Here is a 22949-nt window from a genome sequence, read left to right as displayed (position 1 = left end):
CCACTCCTCTAAGTTTTCAATTAACACTTGATTTAATGGAAACTTTGTGAAACCTAGCCTGCAAGAGGTTGTGACTTGGGTGAAGAATTTATGGGTTAAAATCACTGACAACTGTCTTGCCTATGCACTACAAGCAGCCTACATGCTCAAGAAGTGCTCATTTAAGGACAGCTCTATTGCTGGACATGAGTGATTGGGGTCAATGGTTCCACAGGAAATGGAGTCGCAGGAAGTTTAGGCTGGAATTTGAGGTTTGGAGAGTTATGATATTCAGAAAAACATGACATGAGGGCTGGGGATTTAGCTCAGTAGCTCTGCACCTGCCTCGCAAGCACAAGGTCCTGAGTTCAATCCCCAGTCCCCCCCCCCAAAAGATGACATGAATGTATTTTAATAAATGTAGATTTCTTGCTGTACATGAATAAATGCAGATTGTTGTACATGAATAAGACACTCCCTGAAAATAAGCCCTATTGCACCTTTTGGAGCAAAACTTAATATAAGACCCAGTCTTATTTTGGGGGAAATATAGTAAGAATATGCTTCCCAGCCAAGTGTGATAGCACATACGTGTAATCCTAGCACTCGAGAGGCTGAGGCAGGTGGGTCACTGTGAGTTCAAGGCCACATAACCACATAGCAAGACTGTCAGAAAGATCAAAAAAGAATATGCTCCCCATAGATGGCAGGGCTGAAATGAATATATGCTGAACAAAATACAATCTATCATGCATTGTTACACCAGTGTATCAGCACTATTCTGATGTTAAACTAATTTTCAAAATTGCAAACTAACCCTCCTCTATAATGCATACAGTAGGATCTGTACATTCCAGGGACAAAATACCATATGAACTAGTTTGCGGGGGGAGGGGGGATAACTAGGAAACCCAAGGAATTAAGTTGAAGCCTTGAGATTCCAACAATGCTATCAGGGCTCTCTATCTCTTCTTTCTGATCATACTGTGTTGATCGTCTCTCAGAAGTGACCCTCATTTGGCTGGGGAAATGACTACAAAGGTTCTAGATCCACATTTTCCTGTTTTAGTACCTTTTCTCTTTCATTCTCCGTATAGCCTTCACAAGGAAGGAGTCTAACTGTTCCCTACCTATTATATCCACTTCTGGGTCAATCTGCATTCAGGAGGGGCCATGATGGCTGCCAGATTTGTACCATCTGATGTCACCTGGAGGTGATAGAATCTTACCACCCTAACCTCACACAGGGCAAAAATATGAGTTACCAAAAATAGTAGCTAATTTAGTCCATTTAAATATATATTTATTACCTGAGTTTTCTATTAGCACTATTTTGATGTTTTAACTACTTTAAAAAATCAGCAAATTAAAATGATCTATAACAGTTTAGTCAGGATCTGTTCAGTTCCAGGGAAAGAATACAACTCAAACTAAAGCCCTTGCAATATTTTTATTCAACATTTGCATACAGGGAGTAAACTACCTCAATTCCTTACTTGTATCAGGAAAAACAATCTAAAACTGTACAGAGTTAATTCAATGATAAACTTGCAGTTTACACATTCTTGCAACTTCATGATCTTTAAAAACATTCAAGGCCAAGAGACTCTATCAGAAACTCCGATTTCAAGATCTTTTCAAGTTGTTATACCCCCAAACCTTTCCCATCTATTTACCTGTTTCTTTCCCATAATAGCCATTCCATCTAGTTTTCATATCCATCACTCCTTCCTTTCTAACAGAAGTGATAGAGCAATGTGCTATAACACAGCTTTAAAATGTCTCGGTTTAGTACTGTCACTCATTAATTCACTAAGCCAATAACAGGGCAGGTGCTGTATGCGGCCCTGGGGATACAGAAGATGGACAAAACATGGTCTTTGCACTCTCCAGAAGCTTGTCATATAACAGGAGCAAGTGTCTTATAAACAAATGGCTATACTATCACGTGAAAAGCATTTTAACAGGAAAAATAGCCAGGAAGAAACATGTTTAGATTCACTGGCTTTAAAGAGAATTCTTGGAAAGGTTAGATTGGAGAATGTGATCCAGTAAAGAACAGACTGAGAAAAGGAAGAAGCTAAGTAGTCACCAAGTTTCTCATTTTGATGGTGGAAAGATGCTGGTGCCACTCATGAGGATACTGAATACAACAGGAGACAAACAGGCTGAATTGAAAGTGTTTGAGATATCCAGGTCTAGTGACATCAACACTCTTCTTGGATTCATGATTGAGTTTATTCATGATTGAAAATTATTTTTGTTTGTGCATGGGGTAAGGAAAGACATAAGGAACAGAGTTGTGAGAGATGAGAAATCTATGTTTCAAACAGAAATTTCATACCAAGACCCAGATTTCTTCACCATATTCTCTCCCTCTAAAGAATCTTTCAATTATTTGTACCAAATTTGCTTTTTCCTCATTATCAGGAGCTGAGTTTGGGTGGGGACTGATGGCACCTGATGAACAGAGAACCTTGCAGGAGAGCTACAAGCCTGTGTTCATGAGTTCAAGTTTGAGAACTTTTAGATTTTAGAAATAATTTTTAGCAACTCTGTAGTATGAGTGAAATGATATGATGTTTGAGTTGGCTAATCTAACAATATGAAAAAAATCACCATTTCAGGAATTGGCCGTATGTTTTAATCTCAGGAACCTACCCATAAGGATACTCTTATATTACTGAACACAATGAACATATTAATACTTTATAGCAAATGTTTATTATTGATCATCTCAATGAAAAAAAATACTTGTCTTTCTCAGGGCTGGTCTCTTTGGAGATATAAAACATATGTCAAAATTGGATCAGGAAACTGTGTAACCCATCCCGACTCTGAGTATCCTCCATGATGGTGCAAAGCATGGTCTATGAAAAGGGGGTCAGAAATGTGATTGTTTCTGTGTGGAGAATGTCATTTGGGAATGGAACTCATGGTACTTAAAATGCACCAACATGTTACTTTTTTTTTTTAACTTTTTGCCCACATAGTGACATTCAGAGGTATCAAGGAGCAGACAGCAGGAGGAAGTATTTAGCTTTGACTTCTGAGCAGATGTAACACCAGTTCTTCATCCTCTGCTAAAGACAGGCCTGTATCCAAAGGCTCTAAGGTTTCCCACTTGGCCTTCTTTCTATGGTGACTTCTTGGTCCCACGGCTTCTACTTCACTGTTGTTTCTTTTCCTCATTCCCTGCTTCTTCTTGGTATCACTAGTGGGAACAAATTCAATGGTTTACTTTATAAATAAATAAATAAACTTATTGGTATGAAATCAAACATTTGAAACAGGACAAAACTGCCAGAAACAGATAGCTGGTAAGGTGGTATTATTCAAGAAGAGAAGAAACCACAACATCAAGACATCTGTGTCATATATAACTACCTTTCCACCAGTGGATGAGGACAGAGGGACTGTCCAGGAATGCATAGAGCACTGTCTATATAGTGTACTATCTAAACTTCATGATAATTCTAGGATGCTCTGAATATGTTAGCTACAATTTAAAGCCATGGAGAGGCCCCTTAGGTATACTTGGCTTCAGTCCATGCTTGTCCTATCAAATCACCTCTACTTACAGTTAGGTTATCCTTTAGGTAGCAGTCTGTGAGGATAACAGGTAAAAATGATAGATATTAATATTCATTGCATTAAGTTGTGATAAGGAGAACATGAGTAAAATATAACCTACAATATTACAGATTTCTTAAGACACCAAATAAATTTCTTCCATTTCAAAATCTGTATCTAGGATACAAAGTCTTAAGAAAGTGAATATTATTGTAGCTATTTGTCACAAAAGTCAGACATAAACCATAAAAATAAGGCTAATTTTTGAAAGCAGAGGAAAACACTTGGTATGTTTTTTTTTTTTAATTATCTTCAAGCATATTGAGGCAAATCATCATGTTTAAGATGATCCAAATGGAAAGCATGCAGCAAGATGATATCTGAGTAAGATCCTCTAGCAATCTCATTCCATAGAAATATAAAGTTAACAGCATGTGTATCAAACTACTAGATTGAAAGCTAAGAAAATCAATTGGTATACTTTGAAAATAGCTTGTTATAATCAAAAGATTTTTTTTTAAAAAAAGCTTAATGGTAACTACAAAGCAAAAACCTTTGACAGACAAATGCAAAGTAATAAGCGAGGAACCAAAACACACTACTAGAGTAATTCACTTTACTCCCAAGGAAGATTATGAGAGAAATAGACAAAGAAATTAAGTACAACAAAACTAGAAAACAAGTTACACAATAGTTGTACTAAGACCTTACCTATCAATAATTACTGAGCTGGTTAAATTTAATTATAAATTTGACTGGCTTGGGAGCTACCTATGAGATTAGTAAAACACACTTCTGGATGTGTTTGGTTGAATCGTAGAGGCATAACCTTAAGTACTATTTACAGTCCCTGACACCTTTCTTTCTGACAGTATTTGATGGCTTTGCTTCCTGGCTGGCTTGATTTAAGTATCTTTGCTCTTCCACACCACCCAAACATGTTGTTTCTCCCTTGGAGCCAGCTGGACACAAACTGAATCCCTTGAAACCATAAACTAAATTAAACCTATCCTCCTTTAAGTTGTGGGAATCAGGTATGGTGTTGCAGTGATGGGAAAGTAAGGGATGTAAATTTTCACTTTAGTGTAATAGAAGCCGGCTGTGCATTTCAGTACCTTTCCCTGAGGCATACAGGAAGTAATCTCTGTGTTTACCCACTTGGTATAATGAACGGCAAGGTGTGTGCATGTGTGCAAAAGTTTCAGACTGGAAGTTTTACCCATATTATGCTCTAACAGGTTATGAATATGTTTACCTGAGCATCACAGAGGGTACAATAAACCCACACTACTCTAGGATTTGTTTTTCTAAAAGTTTTCTTTTGATTTTTTTGGTAGAAGTGGCTAAATTAAGTAGAATGACACATAAAAATGTAGATTTGCAAGTAATGGAGACTAAAAGTGAACCATCAGATTACTTATGTATGGATGATGAAGATCATACATTATGATAAAATACATGTTTTCATAACAGAAGAGTAGTGTGGGTGTGATGATGATGATGATGATGATGATGACGACTCCGATACTGGCCCGGTGAGGCAAAGTTCCTGTGACAGTGAAATGGAGCAACAATCAACTGATACAGACACAGGGTACACAGACCTCCTTGATTCAGATGATTAAGAAAACAGCAATGTGAGTGCATATTTGACTAGCTGAAATGTTGCAAAGTGGTCATACAACCAAATGGAATGATTCAATGTTAGAACGAGGTCCAAAAATATAGTGAGGATCTTGGCAGGGGTAAAACCTATTGGACAGAATGTCAGCACTGCTATTCAATGTTGGAAATTGTAGCAGATGAAATGCTACGAGATGCTGTAAAATACACAAAGGCTGGAATACAAGTAAGGCATTCTTATGGACAAAGAGCCATGCTCAGAAATGTATTTATATGACACCTCATTACCTGAACTGAAACCATTCATAGGTCTGCTGTACTTAGCAGGGCTTTCACATGGTAATCACAGGAATGTAAATGACTTATGGAAAAGCAATGGGTTTGGGCTTGGGGTTTGTAGAATAACAATGATACTGAGGAGATTTGGTTTCCTTAAAAATTGCCTGAGGTTTGATGACCAAGAAAGAAAAAGAACTGATAATCTGGCCACTATCTGGTCATTGTCTGACAGATTTGTAACTGCCAATCAATTTACATACCATCTGAACACACGTGATGAACATCTTGCATCAGTTCATACCCAAAGTAGCTTGAGGTAGTACATGTCAAAAAAAAAAAAAACCCTTCAAAATATGGCATAAAAATTTATGCCCTTGTAGATGTGAACTTATTATGCTTTCAATTTAGAAATTTATCCTGAAACTCCATGTCTTTATTCATATAATAATAAACTGAATGATGCTATGAACAGACTTGTTGCTCCCATCTTCCAAAGTAATCACAATCTGACATTCAACAATTGGTTTACCAGTTTCCAATTGATGTTAATCTGTTAACAGAGTGCAAGTTGACCAATGTAGGAACTGTACACAGGAACAAAGCAGAAATTCCAAATGAAATGTTGCAATTTCAAAATGGAGAACTGTATAGTATGATCTTCAGAATTCAGAAAGATTTACATTGACCTCATATATGGCAAAGAAAAACAAACTGGTACTGCTGATGTCAACATTGCACCATGATGGAAATATTGATAGAGAAACCAAAAGTCTGAGATGGAAACTTTCCACAACAAAATTAAAGGTGGAAAAAATGCTGTTGATGAGTTATGCAGCAACTATGATGTCACTCAAAACACAATGCATTGGACAGTGATTGTGTTTTATTTGATCCTAAACATGTGTGGCATAAATAGTTGATAGTTTACAATGAAAATAACAAATGAAAAATATCATGGAGAAATGTTCTTAAAGGATTAGGATTGGAACTCTTAAGAGATCATTTACAGCAGAGGAAAAACAAATGTTTCTGCCCAGGGAACTACGCAAAAAAATTGTGGAACACACTTGTGAGCTGACAGGTGAACAGGCAGGCACAGCATCCTGAAGACTTAGTATGACAATAGGAAAACCAAAAAGATGTCAACTGTGCCCTACAAGAAAGGACAGGGAAACAAAATAGACATGCTATCATTGTAAGCGATACTTGCATATGGAATATGCAATTTTAATGTGTGAAGACTGCCTTGGGTGTGACAACTGAAACAAAGATTATTTTTCTTGTAGAATTCTGTCAGTAGATTCATTATAGTTCACATAGTTTTTTATTTCTGTTATCTTTTAGGTTTTGTAAACAAGTAACTAATGTAAAAATGTTGATGTTTATTCTAAACACACAATAAATATTAAGAATACTTTGATATTTTTTGTTCCTGTTAACTACACATTGCATAATAAGAACCTCTTGACAAAACAGCAAGACCAGTGATATGTCAAGTATACACTACAAAAAGGTCAGGAAAGCAAAATACATGTGCTGTCAGTGTAAGCGATACATGTGTATGGAATATGCTGTTGTCATGTCTGAAGACTGCCTTAGATGTGATAATTGAAGTTTGTTTTGTTTTGTGGAGTGTTATTGATATTTTTATTATAGTTCACATAAGGTTTTATTTCTGATGTTCTTTTTTAGCCTTGTACACCAAAAACCAGTAAATGTTGAAAAATTTGATATATTTTCATAAACAACAAATATTAAAAATGGAATACTTTATTTTTATACTTTTTCCTGTTAAGCACTCATTGTTTAATACAATAAAACTCATAACATTAAAATTAATAATTCATCAATAGAAATATTCCAAAGAAAAAGTGCAGGTTTGACATACCCATGTTTATTCACTTTTATGACAAAAAACTTATTACGCCGAAACAATGTTTGAATGCATAAAATAAGATTTAACCATATGTGGTGTATAAGAAACTCACTTTTCTCTAAGGATATGCACAAAATGAACAGATAAAATATTTCATGAAAATGGAAAATGAAAGAAAGCACGAGTAACCATATGGTATGATTTGGATCTGGAATGTTCTTCCAAAGCTTCATGAGCTCAGAGATGAAGCTTGTGGAAGGTTACAGGATCGTGGAGGATGCTGTACTCATCAGTGAAATAAACCATGGGTACATTTAGAAGTAAACATGCTGTTACAAGGTGGGGACTGGTTGGAAGTGGGTAATTGGGGGTGTGACATAGAAAAGTACATTGACCTCTTCAACTCCTACCTTTTCTCTGCTTCCTCATTGTTATGGCTTGAGCAGCTTTTCTCTGCCCGGGCCCTTCCCCAGTGCTGTTTCTGTATTTGAGCCTGGTAACCATGGGCAGAAACTTTTGAAATATCAGCCCAAATAAACCTCTCCTTGCTTAAGTTGTGGGCATTGGGTGTTTTGCACAGTCGTAAGAAACTGATTAACATACTATATTAATATCAGATAAAGTAAGACTTTTAAGCTAAAGGCAGAAAAAAAAGATAAGGTCATTAAATAATGATAAAGAAGCAATTTCAGCAAGAAAAAATAACAATTCTAAATATATACACATTCAATATCAGCCTAAATATATAAAGCATGTATTAAGAGACCTAATGGGAGAGACAGACTCCAATACAATCATACCTTGGGACTCTAACACCCCACATTCAGCAATGGACAGGTCATCCAGACAGGAAATCAACAAAGAATCAACAGTTATTCTGGGCCAAATGGACCTAACAGACATATACTAAATATTCCATCCAACTGCTCAAATACACATTTTCTTATAAGCACACAGAACATTCTCTAGTTTAGATACAATAGGCAACAAAGCAAGTCTTGATATATTTTTAAAAACTGAAAATATATCAACTATCTTTGCTGATCACAATGCAATAAAGCTAGGTATCAGTAACAAGAAAAACTTTGGAGAGTACATAAATACACAGAAATTAAACAACTGACTTTTGAATAACCAATACCTCAAGGAAGAAATTAAGATTAAAAATTTCTTAAAATAAAATGGAGACATAACGTATCAAAATCTATGGGATAAACTTAAGTGGTACTAAGAAGACATACATATCAATCAATGACCACATCAGAAAAATAGACCTAAGATTAAAACAAATTCTATCACGGTATCTCAAGGAACTAGAAAAATGAGAACAAGCTGAACTCAAAGTTAGTAGAAAGAAATAATAAAGATCAGACTAGAAACAAATTTAATGGAGACTAGAAAATACAAAGGATCAATGAAACAAAGGTTGAGGTGGTTCTTGGACAAACAAAATAAAATAAACCCTTAGTTACACTAACAGAGAAAAGGAAATTTAAGACAAAAACATCAGAGATGACAAAAAGGGCAACATTACATCTGACATCATGGAGGCATAAAAGTTCATTAGAAACCATTCTGAATAACTATATGCCAAACAACTTGATAGTCTAGAAAAAACAAATTCCTAGACATATATAACTTACCAAGATGTACAGGTACAAGCACCCAATGATAAATGTAAATGTGTTGTATACCTAAAATGTACCAATAAAAGAATTTAAGGAAAAAAAAAAAACAAATGGACTAATAACAAGTAATGAGATTGAATCAATAATAAAAAGCTTACCACTAAAGAAAAGGCCAGGAGCAGATAGCTCTAATGCTGCATTCTACCAAACATTTAAAAAAGAACTAGTATCAATTCTCCTTTAGTTATTCTAAGTAAAAGAGGAAGAGATTATTGCTAAAACATTCTTCAAAGTCAGCATTACAATATTGTGATGCCCAAATCAGTAAGAACACAGGCACACAAGAGAAAATTGTAGGCCAATATCCTTGATGAGCACAGACACAAAAATCCTTCTCAAGAAAATACTAGGAAATGAATTCCAACAGCACATTAAAAACTATTCACCAGCTAGGGATTTAGCTCAGTGGTACCAGGGCCTGCCTCGCAAGTGCAAGGTCCCGAGTTCGATCACCAGTACCAAAAAAAAAAAAAAAAAATTATTCAGCATGATCAAGTGGAATTAATGTCAGGGATGCCATGATGGTTCAATACAGTATATGGAAATCAATAAATATGATATGCCAGATCAACAGAATGAAAGCCAAGGACTTGGACAAAATTCAACAACCTTTCGTGATAAACATGTTGAACAAATTAGGCATACAAGAAATCTAGGTTAACTTAATAAGAGGCTATTTATATTGAACAATCACCTAACATTACATTAAATGATTATTTTTTAAGACTTGATAAAGGACAAACATACTAACTCTATTTTTACTCAACATAGTGCTGGAAGTTCTAGCCAGAGTTATTAGGCAAGAGAATGAAGAAGACTGCCATTCAAATTAGAAAATAAATCAAATTGACACTGTTTTGCAGATTACGTGATTTTATATGTAATACTAAAAATTTCACTAAAAACAATTAGAGAATAAATTTTTCCTACTCTTAACCTCTGTTGTTCTTAGAATTCATTCTTCAATTTCAGAGAACAAGAACTCACATTTTTGATAGCTAGCAGGTTTGGGAGTTATATTTCTTTCCCCTATATAATTTTGGAGGTCTTCCACCGAGATCACTGGTTAGTGGAAAATAGAAATTCAAAGTATCCTGAAAAGAAGGTACCTGTGAAAGAAGTGAGTTTCAATAAGGAGACTGGAGACCTTCAAAGCTACCCCCAGGGCAAAGGAGGTTCAGGGTTGCTGTACCACTGCGTCCAGCACCTAGGAGGTGAGCTGCGTGGGCACCAGCAGCACACATCCCTCCACCCACCGCTGAAATGAGAAGACACATAAACAAATCTCAAAACCAGGCTTCCAGATCACTTAAAGCAACCCCAAAGGGAAACGAGAAGGAGCAATATGATACTCAACCACCTGGACTCCCTGAACTGGCAACAAGAGAGGATCTGGAAAAAAATGAAATCGGAAATAATTTCTAAGATAACAGCAGAGATTGTGCCCATATTGCAAGACATGACTAATAAATCTAGAGAGGACACAGATAAAAAAATGTAGAGGAGCTGAGGAACATGATGGAATCCCAACACAGGAAACAAACAGAATCCATAAAATAGATGGATACAGATTTCTAGGAGATTAAAAGCTCCACTGAAAGTCTACCCAGCAGAATGAGCCAATGTGAGGACAGAATTTCAGATATAGAAGATAAGATTGCAATTAGTGACCAGGAAAAGAAAAATTACTTTAAAATAGTAAAGGACCATGAGAAATCAATCCACTAGCTGCTAGACAATGAAAAGAAGAATAACATAAGACTGACTGGAGTCAAGGAAGAAACAGGAGAGAGTGCAGTTGACATGAAAAAAGCTGTTCACAGAAGTGATGGCAAAAAACTTCTCAAACAAGAGAAAAGAACTTGACATACAGATAAGTGAGGCATATAGGACTCCAACTAGTCTTGATCGAAAAAAATCTACACATAGGCATATAAGTGCTAAGATTCCAGAAACACAACAGAAGAACAAAATTCTACAAGCAGTGACAGAAAAGAAAACAAATCACATACAAAGAAAAACCCATCAGAATCACAGCAGACTTCTCAAGACAAACTATCAAGGCAAGAAGAGCTTGGAGTGACGTATTTCAGATCCTAACGGAGAACAGCCTCCAACCCAGACTGATGTAACCTGTGAAACTATCTTTCAAAATTGATGGAGTAATAAGATACTTTCATGACAAAGAGCACCTTAAGAACTTCATGAATACCAAATCAGTACTCTAAAAAAGTTTAGTCAATATCCTAGGAAAAGACAACAAGGATCACAACCCCAGGAAGCCATGCAGAATGAATCCATCAGGCATGACAAGAAATTAAATGCAAAGGGGGAGAATCCAACAAAAGAAAAAGTCATGACAATGATAAGTCAATACGTGTCAGTTATAACCATCAATGTTAATGGTCTCAATTCACCAATCAAAAGAAACAGACTGGCAGAATGGGTCAAGAAATGAGAACCAACAACATGCTACACACACAAGAAACACAATTCAAAAATAAACTCATAGACTGAAACTTAAAGGGAAGAAAACAATACTTCCTGTGAGGGCAACTCGAAAAAAAGCAGGACTAGCTACGCTCTTGGCAGATCAAGTAGATTTCAAACCAACACTGATTAAGAGAGCCAAAGAAGGCTCTACATCTTTGTAAAGGGAACAATCCAACAGGAAGAGATCACAATCATAAAAAAAATATGTACCCAACACTAGTGTGGCCAACTACATAAAGAAAACACTAACAAACATGAAAAATCAAATAAGCACTGATACAATAGTAGTGGGGGACCTCAATACCCCGCTGTCACAAACACATAAATCAACTAGACAAAAAATAAGCAATAAAATGCTAGAACTCAATCAACCTTTTGAACAAGTAAACTTAACAGATGTTTAGAGAGTATTCCACCACACAAAATCAGAATATACATTCTTCTCAGCGGCACATGAGTTATTCTCCAAAATGGACCCCATATTTGCTCAAAGAATATGTTTAAGTAAGTGCAAAGGTACTGAAGTTATCTCCTGTATATTATCAGACCATACTGTGATGAAATTGGAGATAAAGAAAAAAAAGGAAATTGGAGATCAATAGCAAAAGAAACTGCAAGAATTTCATAAACACATGGAAATTGAACAATACACTTCTGAATAACCAATGGGTCACAGAAGAAATTAAAGAAATCAGACAGTTCTTACAATGAAATGACAATTCCAATATAATATATCAAAATCTATGGGACACAATGAAAGGAGTCTTATGAGGGAAATTCATACCAGTGAATATTCATATTAGGAAAACGGAGCAAGTCCAATTAAATGACCTGATGCATCAAGCTTATAGAAAAAGAGCAGGACAAACCCAAAGCTCATACAAGGGAGGAAATTATCAAGATCAGAGCAGAAATCAATGCAGTGGAGACTAAGAGAACAATACAAAAAATAAATGAAGGTAAGAGTTGGTTCTTTAAAAGAATAAACAAAATTGACAAACCCTTAGCCAACCTTATCACAAAAAGGAAAGAAAAGGCCCAAATTCATGTGATTAGGAGTGAAAAGGGTGAAATTACAACAGACCCAGGAGAAATCCAGAGGATCATCAATACCAGTTTTCAGAACCTATACGCCAGTAAGATGGAAAACACAGAAGAAATGGACAGATTCATAGATATGTATGAATTAACAAAGTTGAATGAAGATGACTTAAAAATTCTAAATAACCCAATATCAATCAAAGAAATTGAAAACATAATTAAAAATTTAGCAATGAAGAAAAGCCCAGGTCCTGATGGCTGCACTGATGAATTCTATAAGACATTTAGAGAGGAACTACTGCCATTACTGTTTAAATGCTTCAATGAAATTGAAAGGGAAGCAATACTCCCAAACTCATTCCTGGAAGCAAGCATCACCTTGATCCACAAAAGAGAGAAAGACTCAACCGAAAAAAGAGAAATATAGGCCAATCTCACCAATAAACATAGATGCAAAAATCCTGAATAAGATACTGGAAAATAGAATGCAGATCATGAAGATCACACACCGTGATAAAGTGGGATTCATCCCTGGGATGCAGGGATGGCTCAACATATGCAAAAAATCAATGTAATACACTACATCAACGGAGCCAAGGACAAAAACATATGATCATCTTAACAGATGCAGAAAAAGCATTTGACAAAATCCAATACACATTTGTGATTAAAAAACCTAACAAAAAATTGGAATAGACAGACTCTACCTCAATTTGATAAAAGCCATCTATGAAAAACAAACAACCAATATCATACTAAACAGTTAAAAAAAAATCTTTCACACTAAAATTAGGAACAAGACAAGGATGTCCACTCTCACAACTCTTGTTCAATATAGTTCTGGAAACATTAGCCACAGCAATTAGACAAGAGAAAGAAATAAAAGGAATAAAGATAGGAAACAAAGAAGTCAAATTGTCATTATTTGCAGATGACATGATACTCTATATAGAAGAACCCAAGAACTCCACCAAAAGTCTTCTAGACTTAATAACCAAATATAGTCAAGTAGCTGGTTACAAGGTCAACACACAAAAATCAACAGTTTTCCTCTACACCGATGACAGACTCACTGAGAGAGAAATAGGGCAAATAATTCCTTTCACAATAGCATCCAAAAAACTGAAATAACTAGGAATCCACCTAACAAAAGAAATCAAAGACCTCTACTCTGAAAACTATAGCACTCTGAAAAAGAGTTTGAAGAGGATATCAGAAAATGGAAAAACATGCCTTGCTCCTGGGCAAAAAGAATCAACACTGCGAAAAGAGCCATACTTCCAAAACTGCTATAAAGAGTCAATGCAATCCCAACTGAAATTCCAGCAGCATATTTCATGGACCTTGAGAAAAGAATCCAAAAATTCATTTGGAACAAGAAGAGACCTAGAATAGCAAAAGCAATTCTAGGCAACAGAGACATGGCAAAGGGTATCACAACCCCCAACTTGAAACTATACTACAAAGCTAGTATGATAAAAACAGCATCGTACTGGCAATGAAACATACCTGAGGACCAGTGGACCACATTACAAGATTCAGAAACAATGCCAGACACACTCAGCTACCTCATCTTCGATAAAGGATCCAAACACCCTCACTGAAGGAAAGCTAGCCTTTTTAATACATGGTGCTGGAGAAATTGGGTTTCAACTTGCCAAAGATTAAAACTAGACCTATATCTCTCACCATGGTCTAAACTTAAATCAAAATGGATTAAAGATGTAAATATTAAAATAGAAACGCTGAACTGGCTGGAACAGAGGATAGGTAGAACTCTTGAAGACACTGGTGTAGGAAATGATTTAATGAACAAAATCTCAGTTGCCCGTGAACTAGCACAATCAACAAGTGGGATCTCTTCTTTTTAAAAAGCTTCTGCACAGCAAGAGAAACCACCACCAGTGTGAAGAGACAACCCACAATGTGGGAAAAATTTTTTACCTGCTGTTCCTCAAAGGTCTACTATCTTGAATTTATAAGGAACTAAAAAAAATCAGACCTCCCAAATTTAAAGACCCAATCCAAAAATGGGCATCTGAAATGAACAGACATTTCTCAGACAAAGAAGTAGAAATAGCAAACAAGCATACGAGAAAATGTTCAACATCACTGGTCATTCTAGAGACCCAAATGAAAACAATGCTGAGATTCCACCTCACCCCAGAAAGAATGGCTGCTATTAAGAAATCATCCAATAACAAATGCTGGTGGAGCTGTGGGGACAGAGGAACACTGCTCCATTGTTGGTGGGAGTGCATACTGGTGCAACCACTGTGGAAATCAGTATGGCGATACCTCAAAGAACTAGGGCTAGAGGTTCCATTTGACCCAGCTATTTCCCTGCTGGGCATCTTCCCCAAAGAATTAAAAGAATCACACCACAGTGATATATGTGCAACCATGTGTGTAGCAGCACAGTTCATAATTGTTTGTAAACAGCCCAATTGCCCATCAACTGGAAACTGGATAAAGAAAGTGTGGGTTTTTTTTTTAATAAAATGGGAGTACTACTCAGCTATAAAGAATGAGAAACTAGAGACAATTATAGCTAAATGGATGGATATTGAGGCCATCCTCTTAAGTGAAATAAATAAGACACACATATGTAAATACCGAATACTTTCTCTAGTGTGAGAAACTGCAAGTGTAATTTAGGATACACACAGATGAAATTGCCTAATACCATATTTCTTGGATTGTGTTTCCATCACATGTCATATGACTGTATTGAAATTTAAATTAGGGAGAAGCTTGACTTATGTGTAGTCTGCTAGCTAAGTGGAGTTTTTTTTCCAGACCATTATTTGTTCAATGTTGGTTTTGGGGATCTTTCTGAAACAAATCACATCCTCTGGTGTGTTGCTGGTGCTTGAGATGCTTTTTTAAGTTATATGGAAAAATGTTTAAGTCCTTTTCAGTTTTGTTTTGGTTGAGTTCTACTGTATTTGAATATTACTGTAATTTTTTTCCCTTGCATTGTTCTTCTTTGAATGGTTTTAATTTTTGTATGTGTGTTTGATAAAAGTTATTTAAAAAAATAATTAAGAAACCTTTTCCAAAAAAATCCAATTAGAATACTGTACATAAATTCAGCAAAGTTGCAGGATATAAAATTAACAAGATAATTAGTAGCACTGTCATATGCCAATAGTAATTATCTGAAATAGAAATCAAGAAAGGAATCCAATTTAATATAGCTATTAAATAATATTTATATACAATGATACCTCAGTTCATAAACTTAATTCTTTCCATATTCTGGTCACAAACCTAACTGGACAAGAACTGAATAAAATTCAATGGTTAGGTTCAATGCTGACCATATGGAGAAATTCAGTTTGCAACCAGAATCATGGAAAGAATTAATATTATCAATGTAATATTATAATATTTAATATATTATACATCAATTTAACCAAAGAGGTATAAGACCTCGACTGTAAAGATTATAAAACATTTATGAAAAAAAATGATGAGGATATAAAAAAATGGGAAGACATCCCATGTTCACAGATTAGAAAAATCAGTATTTTAAAAATGTCCATTCCACTCAATGCAACTTATAGATTTAAGGCAATCTATATCAAAATATCAATGGCATTCTTCACAGAACTAGAGAAAAATTAAATTCATAAAGAATCACAAAACAAATGCCTCAATGATCAAAGCTATTGTCCACCTGACTTCACAAAGTTGTAGTAAACAAAACTGCAAGGTATTTTGGCATAAAAACAAACACTGATGAATGAAACAGACACTCCAACTGATTTTCAACAAAGTTGCTAAGAACATACACTAGAGAAAGGGAAGACTTAACAATAAATTGTGCTGGGAAAACTGGATTCAGACACCAAGAAGTAGGGTTCTAGACTCTTATTTCTCACCAGTTACAAAAATCAACTCAAAATGAATTCAATACTCAAATATAAGACCTCAAACTATGAGACTACTAGACAAATACACAGGGCAAATGTTCTAGGATACGGCAATGGGCGAGGATTTTTTTTTGGGGGGGGGGGGGACAAGACTCCAAAAGCAAAGGAAACAAAAGTAAAAATAGATAAATGGAATTAGATAAAGTAAAACCTTTCTGCAAAGCCAAGTAAACAGAGTAAAGAGTCAACCTATGGAATGGGAGAAATATTTGCAATGTATCCATCTGACAAGACCAGAATGTATAAAGAATTCAAAAAACTCAATAGTAAATAACAAATAACCTGCATAAAATAAGCATGGTGTGGTAGTGTACCCCTGTCATCTCTGTACTCTGGGAGGCTGAAGAAGGGAGATAACAGGTTCAAGCCCACCCTAGGCAACTTAGTGACTTAGAGAGACCTTGTCTCAAAATAAAATAAGGGTTGGGGTATGTAGCTCAGTATGAAGAGCCTGGGTTTAATCCCCACCATTGACTCCCACCTCAAAAATGGCAATAGAACTAAAGAGGCATTTCTCACAAGAAGACATATGAATGATCAATAGATACATGAAAAAATATTCAACATCAATAATATTCATGGAAATGAATGAAAATCAAAACCCCAATACTTCACCCCACTAAGAATAACTGTTATCAGAAAGACTAAAGATATCAATTGATGGTGAGGATGTGGAGAAAAAGGAATCATTGCACACTTGATGAGAATATAATTTAGCATGGTTATTAAGGAAAATAGTATGCAGGGTCCTCAAAAAATTAAAAATAGGGCCGGGATTTAGCTCAGTGGTGCCACCGCCTGCCTCAGAAGCACAAGGTCCTGAGTTTGATCCCTGGTCCCAAAAAATAAAATAAAATAAAATAAAATAAAATAAAATAAAATAAAATAAAATAAAGCTACCATGTGATTCAGCAATCCCACTCATAGATTTAGACCCAAAATAAATGAAATTGGTATGTTGAAGAGACATCTGCTTGTTCATTTTCACTGTAGCACTATTCATAATGGCCAAGATGCAGAAACAACCTAAGTGTTCATCAATTGATAAATAAAGAAAATACAGTAGGCAGAAAGGTTCTGATCCCCATCTACTTGGTATTCACCAGAAACTCACTACATTCAATTAATGAATAGGATTTCATGATTAGTTGGTTAACAGATTAATATAGGAAGTAGCTGTCAGTCCTAATTTCTTGGATCTTATTTTCTGCAAGATGTGGGTGAGGGACAGGCAACTTAGTGAGACCCTGCCTTAAAAAGAAAAAGGGCTGGGGATGTAGTTCAGTGTGAATGCCCTGAGTTCAATTTCCAGTACAGCTGAAAAGAAGAAAAAGAGGAGGATGGGGAGGGAGAAGGAAGAGGAAGGAGTTGTTGTTCTACGAGGTGCTCTATGGCAGCATATTATTGGTACAGCTTACCAAATAGTCAGTGAAACATTGTGAAGATAATGAGTCTGCTGAAAGAATAAAAATGCAATGCAGGTTCAAACCAGGATAACAACTGTGATCTTTCTTCATAAAATAAGTTTACTCTACTGAACTGAAGGGTGTGTAACGTGATCCAAAGTCTGACAATTGGGTAATGTCCTACAAGATAAGGCAGAGTGTCTTAGTTACTTTTCTCATTGCTGGGACAAAATATCCAACACTCACAAAGGAGGAAAGGTTTATTTTAGTTCAGTTTGTAGATATTTCAGTCCATAGTCATCTGGCTCTAAGGCAGGACAGCATAGGAGAGGGACATGGTAGAGCAGAAACAGTTCATGGCAGGTAAAAAAGCAGACAGTAGTGAGCTTCCCTTTCCCTTTTGTTCTATCCAAGCTACAAGCCTATTGGTTGATGCCACCAACACCCAGGGTGGGTCTTCCCATTATCCACACCTAGCGTGATGCTAAACCAAACAGTTGGCTTATTTAGCTATCACACACCCTTAATCCACATCCATAAACTCTAGATCCAGTCACCTCTGAAGAGTCTCACCTTTGATTGCGTGAGGCTTTGGGGGGACATCTAGATACAAGCCATAATACAGAGTTTTTGAGCCAGAGTGCCACATTCTATCTTCTAGTACTTCTGGGGGACATAAATTGATAAATTCTTTCCACATTCTTCCAATGTATGAGGAAAATGTCAGAAAAAAACATAATTGTTCAACATTAAGAACATATGACAAACATACTGTATGTCTATAAAAGCAAGGCTCATCTCAAAGCAAAATGTACCTCTATTGTTAAAACAAAAACCAAAGAATTCAAAGCTACTAACTTTTCAATAATCCACAACTTAAAGAGACTTCATTAGTACTGTTGATGCTATTAAAAGAATTGATCATAAAACAAAAGTACAAAGAAAAATATTGTGTAATGCATAATCTGAACTGAAAATGACAGAGATAAAGTGAAAGCTTTTGAAATTTTAGTGAAGAGCTGTGTAAAAGCTTGTCACAGTTCTCAAAGCAAACATCTGATCCAATTATTCATTGCTAATAATTCAGGGGAAAAGATAACACCAGAAAAGGAATTCAGTTTTAAAATCTTTAAGGGTTAATTTTTAAGTGGACTCAAAGTTTCTTATTTTCTAAATTTTCTGCACTTCAAATCCAAAATTCTCCTAGAAATTGAACTGATTTTTCAATACTTTTGATTTTCTGCTTTTAATTTTTTTCAATTTTTTTGACAGGGTCTCACTATATATTTCAGGCTGTTCTCAAACTCATAATCACCCTGCTTCAGCCTCTCGAAAGCTGGGTTTACAAGCATGTGCCACCATGAATAGCTTCAATATTTAAATTTTTTAGACATTTGTAGTTATCTAGTCTCTCACAACAAGAATGGTGTCTGTGTTCATGAACAATAAAAAAACAGTGAAGAAAGCTTATGTCAGCCCTCTTATGTCAGGGTTCTACCAGTGCCCTACTATAATGAATCATTTTCCAGCTAGTCTTCCTTTTCTCTTTAAGACCCATCTCTAATTCCTCATCTCCTGAAAGGCACCTAATCTGCCTATTAAAAAAGATCTCTTTCCTCTGAATTCATACAGCTTGAATTGTTTATTAGTCATTTTACACTTAGCATTCCTATTTCCTGACACATGATTTTTCTTACAAGTATGCATCTTAAATCTCAATTCAATGTAGTTTTCTGAATGTAAATTATCACAACCCTCTGGAAGACAATTTGGCAGCACTTTTTAAAGTAAGCATGCCCAATAGTATTGATTGTAGAAATTTTTCCCAGGGAAAAAATAGGGGTATGTGTAAATATTTAGTAACATGGAGAGGGCCCAGGAGCCCCTGCCATCCCAGCACCTGGCACCATTGCATGGAGCCCAGGACTGGCCCCTGCTGTCCCCGCACCTAGCACAGTCCCATGGAGGGCCGCAACACAAGACTGCTGTGCTGGCTGCACCAGTATCTAGATCTGCACTACAGAGGCGCCTAGGGCCATACAGGCCATGGTTATGAGCTCCAGAAGATAGAGCAAAAATAAACAACACAGAGAGGGCCTCTTGAGGCTCCTTGATGAAAATTGAAGCCCACTGGGAAAGTGAAGAAAATCTCTGCAATAAAGGCATACTAGGCCACTGTGGTTGGTAAGGTGGCGGTATCCGCACCTCCAATTGGAACCTGGAGTCACTTTGAGGGAAGGGCAGCAGAAACCTGCAATAGAACCTTGCAGAGTTCAATCCTGCAGAAAGTCAAGGAGCTCAACTTGGGCCTTGCAGCCAAAAATCAGCCTGAATCTCAGCGGACAATGGCTGGTTTACTAAGATTAATAGACTTAGATTTCACACTGTTGCCGACATTGTTTATTGCAACAGCAGAAATATACCCTGAAGGAGGGCCCCCTTTTTCTTCTTTTCTGCTTTTTCTCCCTCCCTTCTTGTTCTTCACATCTCTCCATATTTGTTCTTTTTCCTGTCCTATTTCAGATTTTTATTCTATCTTTCCTGCACTTAATTGTCATTAAGGTGAATACGGCTCCTACCTTTCCTATTGCTATTAGTTTGTTCTGTTCTTGTCTTTGCTCCTTCACTCTTTCTTTTCCTATTGTCTTCAACAGCTTCCCAAAGTTTGTGAGCTCTTTTTGTGTCGTCTGGCCTCACTTATAAGCTTTTCCTCTCCTTCTCTCTTTCCCTCCCTCCCCAACTCCTTCTACATCCTCATTCCAAAGGGTAAATATGCTATACTGAAGTGTTTATTTACTACAAACAAATTTTGGGCTGATCCTTGACTTTGATATAGTTTACATGGTTAAAGGAGACAGATTAATATCTAACACAAATTGTCATTTTCTAAGCTGGGTTTGAGGCTATTGTTGATGCTGATTATATCACTTGGGCTAAGTTGTGATTGATCTAATCAGTTATGCTTCCTGGTATACTGAAAACAAGACTGCCTAAGAGTCATTAGAGACTCAAAACCTAAAGACCAGCTATATCTGGAAAATACCTCTGACAAGCAATCGCTCAATAAGGATTCTAAATACAAGCAATAAAGATACTCACAATAAGCAATGTTGAAGTATCAACCCAGGAATTAAACCAAAAACATCACTAACAACAAAAATAGGAATGAAAAGATGACTAAACAAGGCTCAAACCCAGACTTCCAGCTCACCAAAGGAAAATTCTGGGGGCAATGATGTGGAAAAATCTGATAACCACCTGGACACCCTGAACTGACAACATGTGAAGTAACAAAATAGATGAACGAGACTCTAGAAAAACTCAAAACAGAAACAATTTACCAGACAACTATAGAGATGGTGAGCAGAATGAAAGACATGATTAGAGATGCTAGAACAGAAACAAATAAAAAAAAATTAGATGAGTTCAGGACCACGATGGAAGCCATGAATGTCCAGCATGGGAAAGAAATGAACACCCATGAATGCTCAACACAGGAAAGAAATAAAATCCATTAAACATATTCAAACAAATATTCAGGAGGTTAAGAACTATTGAGGGCGGGGGGATATAGCTCAGTGGTTCCGCTGCCTGCCTCTGAAATGCAAGGTTCTGAGTTTAATCCCTGGTACCAAACAAACAAACAAACAAACAAAACTCTACTGAAAGTATTCACAGCACAATGACCCAATGTGAAGACAGAATATCACATATAGAAGACAGGGTTGCAGTTTGTGACCATGAAAAGAGAGATTTCTTTAAAATAATAAGGAACCATGAGAAATTGATCCAGCAGCTGCTAGATGATGCGAAGAAGAATAACATACAACAAACAGGAGTCCATGAAAAAACAGAAGAAAATACAAATGGCATATAAAAAACCTGTTCACAGAAGTAATGGCAGAAAACTTCCCAACCAGGGTAAAATAACTCAACATACAGATAAGTGAGGCATATAGGACTCCAACTAGCCATGATCAAAAAAAATCTACACCTAGACATATAATAATAAAGATACCGGAAACCCAACAGAAAAAAATTCTACAAGCAGTTAGAGAAAAGAAACAAATCACATACAAAGGAAAGCTCGCCAGAATCACGGCAGACTTTTCAACACAAACCCTCAAGGCAAGGAGAGCCACGAGTGAAATATTTCAAACCCTAAAAGAAAATAACATCCAAACTAGATTGATGTATCCTGCAAAATTATCTTTCAAAATTCATGGAAAAATAAGATACTTCCACAACAAAAGACACATGAAAAACTTCATGAATAGCTATCCAGTACTCCAAACAATGAACTAGAAAAAAGCAAGGAGGGTCACAAAGCCATGAGGCCCAAGAGAGTGAAGCCATCAGGCGAGGCAAGAAATTAAAAGAAAGGGGTGAAAAATAAAAAAAGAGCCAACAACAGGAAAATATCATGACAAGTCTAAGTCAATACTTACCAATTATAACCATCAATGGTAATGGCCTCAATCCATCAATAAAAAGAAAGAGACTGGCAGAATGGATTAAGAAGTAATATTTAACAATATGCTGTATACAAGAAACACAGCAAATGCAAAATGAAATTCATAGACTGAAAGTAAAAGGATGGAAAACATTTCTACAACTGGAACCCAGAAAAAAGCAGGGTAGCAATCTTATTCACAAAGTACATTTCAAACCAAAACTAAGAGAGACAAAGAAGGTGACTACATCCTTATAAAGGGAACAATCCAACAGGAAGAGATGACAATCATACATATATATGCACCAAGTACTAGCGCACCCAACTATATAAAACAAATGTTACTGGACATGAAAAACCAAATACTAATATAATTGCAGGGGGGGACCTCAACACCCCACTGTCACAAATAGATCACCTAGACAGAAAATCAACAACAAAACACTAGAACTGAACCAAACTTTTGAACAAATGCACTTAATGGATGTCTACAGAGTATTCCACCCCACAAAATCAGAAAACACATTCTCTTCAGCTGCATATGGGTCATTCTCCAAAACAGACCACATACTTGCTTATAGAACACGTTTAAGTGCAAAG

The 22949-nt window shown here is 36.1% G+C and overlaps 1 protein-coding gene across 1 annotated transcript in view; it reads right to left on the bottom strand.

The window, feature by feature from the left end:
• Positions 1-1414: 1414 nt before the first annotated feature.
• Ddx10 (DEAD-box helicase 10) overlaps positions 1415-22949 on the bottom strand; it is a 359979-nt gene continuing 338444 nt past the window's right edge. The window contains exon 18 of the mRNA XM_087212358.1: positions 1415-3193. Coding sequence (XP_087068484.1) covers positions 3016-3193 — 178 coding nt within the window. The 3' untranslated portion in view covers positions 1415-3015. The remainder of the gene's footprint in view (positions 3194-22949) is intronic.

The sequence above is a fragment of the Heterocephalus glaber genome, unplaced genomic scaffold, assembly GCF_053883595.1.
Source record: "Heterocephalus glaber isolate CG9 unplaced genomic scaffold, H.glaber_assembly_v1.0 deba00001429, whole genome shotgun sequence".
Classification (NCBI taxonomy): domain Eukaryota; kingdom Metazoa; phylum Chordata; class Mammalia; order Rodentia; family Bathyergidae; genus Heterocephalus; species Heterocephalus glaber.
Note: the sequence above shows the minus strand (reverse complement) of the source record. Positions and strands in the feature narration are given on the sequence as shown.